At 45.3% G+C, this 7,779-nt stretch overlaps 1 protein-coding gene across 1 annotated transcript; it reads right to left on the minus strand.

Annotated features, from left to right (window-relative positions):
* Nucleotides 1–1,685: 1,685 nt before the first annotated feature.
* Nucleotides 1,686–3,257, minus strand: LOC117186283. Its single transcript, XM_033386842.1, has 2 exons — nucleotides 2,365–3,257; nucleotides 1,686–2,223 (listed from the first exon to the last, which is right to left on the minus strand). The coding sequence occupies exons 1-2, from the start codon at nucleotides 2,873–2,875 to the stop codon at nucleotides 1,796–1,798; spliced, it is 939 nt and encodes a 312-aa protein (XP_033242733.1). The 5' UTR covers nucleotides 2,876–3,257; the 3' UTR covers nucleotides 1,686–1,795.
* Nucleotides 3,258–7,779: the final 4,522 nt, after the last annotated feature.

A 7,779-nucleotide genomic window follows, 5' to 3' on the forward strand; every position in this document is an offset into this window, starting at 1 on the left:
TGTCAGCTCCAGGGGGAACTTCTATTATCCTTCCCAGTTTTCACTTGTTGGGTGGCAGTCGGTCATCCTTGACAATTACTAGATCGCTGACTTGTAGATTGTCGGTTTCATGTCGCCACTTTGGACGGGCTTGAAGATGTGATAGCCAATCCGAACTCCAACGCTTCCAAAATTGCCAGATCATTTTCTGTCCTTCCAGAAATTGGACTGTGAGTGGAACATCCCTTGTCGTTACATCCGGCGAAGCTAATAATGAATCTCCAATAAGAAAATGTGCCGGGGTGAGGATAGCTAGGTCCTCCAGCTCAGCGCTTAGTGGACATAATGGCCTGGAATTTAAACAGGCTTCAATTTGTGTTAGCACGGTAGCAAGTTGTTCGTAGGTCATTTTATATCCTGAAAAGGCTCGATAGAGATGTGTTTTGACAGACTTTACATTTGCCTCCCAAAGGCCTCCGAAATTAGGACTATGCGGTAGATTAAAATGCCATTGGACGTGTCGGGCCGCTAAAGCAGGTATTACAGTTGTGGGTAGCTCTCGTTTCAAATGTATTTGCCAGGTTTGAAGAGCCCGGTCGGCACCAATGAAGTTTGTGCCGCAGTCGCTGTGTGTGTTGACAGTAGCCCCGACGCGGAATGAAACGTTGTAGAGCCATGAGAAAGTGTTCGGTGGTTAAGCCCGTGACCGCTTCCAGATGAATTGCCTTTGTAGCCAAACAGATGAAAACTGCGATATACGCCTTGTAGTTTGTGTGTCCACGGAATCTGGATGCTTGAATTTCGAACGCGCCTATATAGTCCACTCCGGTGGCGATGAATGCACGAGTTGGCGGATTGACTCTATGTAGGGGAAGATCGGCCATCAATTGTGCTGCTGGTTTCGGTCGGTGACGAAAACATCGGACGCATTGTCGAAGAATGCGTTTGACAGTTTGTTTTCCGTTGACTATCTAGAATTTGTGTCGAATAGTGGCCAGCGTTAATTCGGTGCCGCCGTGGAGTGCGAGACGATGGGCATTACGCACGACGAGATCGGTAAAATGATGATGATTGGGAATGATCATTGGTTGTCGCTGGCTTATTGGAAGGTGCATTGCATTTCGCAGTCGACCTCTGACTCGTAGAAATTGTTGGTCATCTAGAAATGGGGATAATTGACACAGTTTTTGTGTGCCCGATAGTGCCTTGTTTCCCTTCAACCTCAATATTTCTATCGCGTAGACCTCCTGTTGAATGCCGCGAACGAGATGAATTAAAGCGTTGTCGAGCTCCTGCACACTCAGTGGTCCAGACAGTTTGTCACCTTTGGCTTGAATGTTATGTATAAACCGTAGAACATATGCCATGACTGATATTAACCTGTCGTATGAGGAAGAGTTTTGGATGAAGGTTTCTGGAACCTCCGAGACTTGCACAGCATTTTGGAACAAAACTGATGGTTTCTCCACGATTATAGTCCTGTCGATGTCCTGACTGGGAGCTCCGTTTGCCGGTCATTGGCTTTCCGGCTGCTGTAGCGATGATGGTCCAGACCACCACAATGGATGTACTGCTAACTCTTGTGGTGTTAAGCCACGAGTTGCGCAGTCCGCTGGGTTTACCGCAGGAGGTACATGTCTCCACTGAGTTGATGTACTATGCTCCAAAATCTGTCCAACGCGGTTTGACACAAAGGTTTGCCATCGGTGGGGATCTTCATTTATCCAAAACAAAAACGATAGAAGCATCTGACCAATAGAAGGTTGACATAGGTGGTCCTGCAGTGCGAAGTTGGTCCCGGATCCATTTTGCCAGTTTAACTGCCAGCAGCGCATCCGAAAGTTCGACTCGTGGAATTGTTGTCGGTTTCGTGGGTGGGACTTGACTGCGTGCAGCTAGCAAATGAGATTGAATCTTTCCGTTTGGTAGTTCTGCACGAATATATGCACATGCTGCATACGCCAGTGATGATCCATCGCAGAAAACATGTAGCTGTAATGACGCAAGCTCGTGGATGTTGAAGCGCAGCCATCGTGGTACTTGAATTTGCTCGACATATGGCAAGATCTGTATTAAATCCCTGCCATCTATCAAGCAGTTCGGTTGGCAGCGGTTCATCCCAGTCCAGTTGTGCTAGGCTGCCATCGTTGCGTTTGATGCGGGCCATCCATGAGTCCTTGAATATCGCCTTCGCGGTCATGACACAGGGCGTGATGAAACCTAAGGGGTCGTAAAGTCGGGCGACTGTGGAAAGTAAAGAACGTTTAGTATGTGCGTGACTGATTTCAAAATTTATCTTGAACCCAAAATAGTCTTGATGTGGATGCCAATAGAGACCTAAGGTTTTAACGGGATCTTGGTACTCAAACTCTAATAATGTCTTACGAGATAAATGGTCTGGAGGTATGTCTTGTAGCAGAGAAGCGTCATTCGCAGACAACTTTCGAAGTTCCATTCCTGCTGATCGTAAGGCTCCGATCGATTGATTTTGAATTTCTAATGCTCCTTCGCGAGTGGAAGATCCGCTTTGTACGTCATCAACGTATATTTCATGTCGAAGGACCCTTTCCGCGATTGGGTATCGGTCGCGTTCATCCTGCGCCAGTTGATGTATGACGCGAATGACTGTGTAAGGAGCTGAAGCGGTTCCAAACGTAACTGTGTTGAGAAAATACTCAGCTACCTGGTTGTGTTCGTCATGCCAAAAGATGCGTTGATATTGCGAATCCTCTGCATTCATGTCAATGCAACTATACATCTTCTGAATGTCGGCAGCAAAAACAAAACGATGGAAACGCCAATTCAGGACCACGGCGGCTAGATCGCTAGAGCGCTGGTCCGGTGCATAGGACGTCATTGAGCGCCTTTCCGTTTGTCGTTTTACAGGAGGCGTCATATACTACTCTAACCTTAGTAGTGACACTTTATTCCTTGAATATTGCGTGATGAGGCAAGCTGCAACATGTGGATTCGATTCCATTCTCCTTGCTAATGATGACCTCCGAATATTTGGCTTGCAGCTCCGGCTGCCGTTGGAATCTTCGTTGAAGCATTTGGAATCGAATAATTGCGATTTAACGTGATTTGCCTAGCACCTGCGAAGGGTCAAACAAACGCTTAAGTGGTAACCGTACCAAATACTTGCCGTTCCGTTGACGGATGTGAGTTCGTTTAAAATGCTCCTCTCACCATCGCTCCTCTGGTGTGAGCTGTTTTGCAGAACCGAGATGCTCCATTTCGAAGAATTTCTGGATGAGATTCTCTAGCCTGTTGTGGTGACATCTAATGGTGACAGCGTGTGAGCGTGTGGAAGTGGCTCGACCAAAGACTATCCAGCCAAGCTGGGTGTGCTGTGCAATTGGTTGGTTCTCCTTTCCTCTGCGGATATCTGAAAGCAGCATCTGTGGTCGTCCGCTCCCAGCAGAAGATCAATCCGTTGTGATTTTAAGAACCTGGGATCGGCGAGTTCTATTCCGTTCAAATGAGGACATTGCTGCAATTTGATGGATTGTGAAGGTAATTGCGATGTAAGCGTTTTAAGTATAAACGCAGTATCAATGGTAGTACAATGTTCAATGTTCGTTCGTTCAATGTTCAATGTTCAATGTTCGTTCGTTCTCTTTCGTAGTGATCAGACGCGTTTTTGTTTTGCGCTCCGCATTTTTTTTTTCTTTTGTTTTGAATAAACAGCCGGTGTTTTCCTAAATAAACTTTAGTTAACTTCCTAACCAGCCAACAATCTGCCTTTTGATTTGTGTTTAAACATTATTTAACTTTTTATTTTTCGGCGTCGGCCTGTAGTGTTTGTGTTGTTGCAGTGAGTGAGTACGCATTACATTGCATTGCAGTCCGCTCTCGTCTGGTAGCTTTTTTTGTGTTATCACTCTCTCCCTATCATCTAAACTTAAATAACTGTTCTTTCTCTCTCGCTCTCGTAACTTTCTGTTCAGTAGCTCTCTCTCTCTCTCATTAGCTGCTGCTGCAACTGTTCTCCTCTCCTCCTATTAGCGTTTGTCTGGCACACATTTGTTTTGAAATATTTTTTGATTCTAATTTTGTTTAAATTTCTTATTATGGAGTTTTCTGTTGTATGTGCCAAAAAATCATGCAATAAGCAGATCACCCACGATCAGCCGATTATCCCCTGCTGGCTCTGCGACAGCGTAGTGCACGCAAAATGCGCTGGATTTTCTGGCCTTGTGAGTGATGCCATTTCAAAGCGTAATGGTTTGCACTACAGTTGCGAGGCATGCCGTGCGGTGGAGAAAGACATGGTGGCTTTCATGAGGCAGACGCGGAAGGGCTTTAAGGAGCTGACCGTTGGCTTTAAAAAGCAATACGATCGGCTCCTAGCCATGGAGTCTAAATTTGGCAGTCTGCAACTGTTGAATGAGTCTCCGAGGCGTAAAAAGGTCACTCCGCGGGATCTGCAAGTGCCAACCGTCACTCAGCCGTGCGCCGCCGAAAAACTGACTCCGACCACTCCAAGTGTGCAGCAGTTGATCTCGTTTGCCACTCCAAGGGCAACGACAGCTGCTGGCGATGCAGATTCGGTAGCCGAATTCATCGCCTCGGAGAATGTGCAGCCAAGTACGTCTGCAGCGTCCGTGTCCGTGGTGTCCGCAAGTTCGCTAGTTGTCCCGTCCATCCCGATCCCACCAGTAAATAGACGTTCCGGACCTCCGGATATTGCCACCACAGGTACTAGGCCTGTGGTGCCCAAACCACTGGTGGGAGTCCCACCAAAACGACAAGTTTTTGTCTCACGGCTGGCCCCTGACCTCACATCTAATGATGTAATTGCTTTCATTCAAAGCAAAATAAAAGCCGTGGGTTTAAAGGTGGAGAAATTCAACTTCTCTTATGCCAGGGAGATAGCCTCGTATAAGATAAGCATCTCCCCAACTCAATTTGACACCATTTGCTCCGCCAAATTTTGTCTGGAGCATTTGGTGGTGAATGAGTTTAAGGCTAAGAAGAAGAATAGGCCCCCCATATCCCTTACAAATCTTTCCAGTGTGCCACCCTCAACCTCAACTTCCTCTTCCACAACTTCCCGTCTTGCTTCCACTTTTCCAAAAAACTAACTTCTCTTTTAGTAACCTATCAGAATGTAAGAGGCTTGCGTAGTAAGCTCAGCATTCTTTTCCGGGATAGTGTTGCATTTGCTTTCCACGTTATTGTGTTTACTGAAACCTGGTTAAAGCCGGACTTTCTTAGTTCCGAGGTTTTGGCAGGTCGGTACACAATTTTTAGAAAGGACCGTTCGTCTCGACGTGCAGGGGGGGTTCTAATTGCAGTGGACTCTTACTTCACGTCGGAACACTTCACAGTCCAAGTTCAACAGGAACTGGAATTCCTGTGTGTAAAACTGATTCTTCCCGCTTTCGCTATATTCATTACTTGCTCGTATATCCCACCTTCTTTGGATATTTCAATTTATGAGCAGCACTTGTCCGCTTTAACCGCTGTTTCTTCCTCGCTATCTGATAAAGATCGTATGATAGTTCTTGGTGACTTCAACTTGCCAGGAACTGTTTGGTCTTCGGTAAACGAGTCTAGTATCCTAGTGCCCATGTCACGACATGACTTTGTTGACGGCTTGCTTGACCTGTCCCTGTCTCAAGTCAATCATGTGAAAAATTCCTTGGGTCGATTGCTTTATCTGTGCTTTGTATCGGATCCGACTAAGTGTTGTTAACCCGAGCCCTTCCGCTCACAATACCTGAAGACGCCTACCACCCTAATTTCGAGGTGTCGCTAGATATAGGACCAACTGAATTGGATCGGTCGCGTAGGCTACCTGAACGTGTCCGCTGCTTTCGTAAAGCCGAGTTCGCGAAGCTTAATAACCTCATTAGGGATTTTGATCGGTCCGCTTTGTACTTTTGCACTGATGTCATAAAAGGCACAAACATTTTTTACAATGCTCTTGGCACATTTTTTGATTCTTGTGTCCCGCTTTCTTGTCCGACTAGATCTGGAAAACCCCCTTGGTTTACCAAAGAGTTATCCAGTCTAAGAAACTTAAAATCAAGACTTTATACAAAATTTCAAGAAGTGGGTTCTCCTACTTCTCACTCTCGCTATGTAATAGCTCGGTCAAACTTTTCAGTTCTTAATGCTCAATGCTATAAGAACTACCTATCTCGATGCAGGATACGTTTTTCTCAGGACCCTAAACAGTTTTACTGCTTCGTAAACAGTAAGCGTAGAACGTCCGCACACCCATCCTCGCTATCATTTTGTAATACGTCGGCAAATAATCATCAGGCAATTGCCGATCTTTTTTAAATTTTTCCAAACCACATATTTTGAGGAAAGCTACTCTGGTCATCCGTACCCATACGGTTTACCGAGGTCGAACGGCATTTTCAGTCCCTTGTTAAATGAATGTTCCTTACTTCATGATCTTCGACTAGTTAAGCCGGTGTTTTCACCGGGTCCAGACGGGGTTCCAGGTTGTGTACTCAGGTACTGCGCCGAGGCTCTGTGTGGACCCTTGCTTAAACTATTCACCCTGTCCATTGATTCCTCTTGCTTCCCCCCGATCTGGAAGGAATCGTTTATAATTCTTCTCCATAAAAAAGGTAGCAAGTCTGATGCAAAAAATTATAGAGGTATAGCAAAGTTATCCGCTATTCCCAAAATGTTTGAGAAGGTATTAGCTCCGCACTTGCAACATCTCTGCAAGTCACTTATATCTCCAACTCAGCATGGATTAATAAGGCGGCGATCAACCACCACGAACTTGTTAGAGTTTACCTCTTTCATTATTAAAGGTTTTCAAGGTAACTTACAGACGGATGTTATTTACACCGACTTTAGTAAAGCATTCGACTCTGTAAACCATTCCCTTTTAGCGCATAAACTACACCTTTTAGGGTTTCCGCCCAACCTCCTGAGATGGATTACTAGCTATCTTTGTTCCAGGTCTCAAAGAGGACTCTTTGACTCTTTAAAAACTCCCTCTCTTTACCAGTAAAGGTTTCTTCGGGAGTACCACAGGGCAGCCATCTAGGCCCCTTACTCTTCACACTCTTAATTAATGACTTGCCTTCAGTATTAACATACTCTCGAGAACTTATGTATGCGGATGATGTTAAACTCTGTGTCCAGTACAAGGACATTTCATTTCATTCTCGCTTGCAATCCGATCTCAATAACTTTCAGTCATGGTGTTGTGCAAACTTGTTATGCCTTAATGCCTCGAAATGCGAAGTTATGACATTTCATCATTCTAGCCCTTTGTTGGCTCCCTATACCCTATTTGGTGGTTCTCTTGCGAGAATTACCCTGGTGGATGATCTGGGTGTTATGTTAGACCCCAAGTTAAAGCTTTCCGAACACATTTCTACCATCGTAAATAAGGCCATGGGCGTGCTTGGGCTTATAAAGAAGTGGTCAAAGGAATTTGACGACCCCTATATAACAAAGACTCTCTATACCTCGCTTGTTCGTCCGATCTTAGAATACGGCTCCTGTGTATGGTGCCCTCAGTACAAAGTACACCAGGACCGTATAGAATCAGAAAAACTTTTTACTCTTTGCTCTGCGGGGCCTTAACTGGGATGCGGGTGTAAGACTTTTGTAAGATCTTACTCTAGTAGACTACTATTAGTAAGCCTCCCATCCTTAGTTTACCGTAGAAAAATGCTTGGTGTGATATTTATGCACAACTTGATCAGGGGGGACATAGACAGCCCTGATCTGTTGAGCCGCATAAACTTCACGATTCCTATTGGACTGACTAGAAATTTTATACCATTGTTCCTTCCACTTTGTAGATCGAATTATTCC

Source organism: Drosophila miranda, chromosome XR (assembly GCF_003369915.1).
Source record: "Drosophila miranda strain MSH22 chromosome XR, D.miranda_PacBio2.1, whole genome shotgun sequence".
NCBI lineage: Eukaryota > Metazoa > Arthropoda > Insecta > Diptera > Drosophilidae > Drosophila > Drosophila miranda.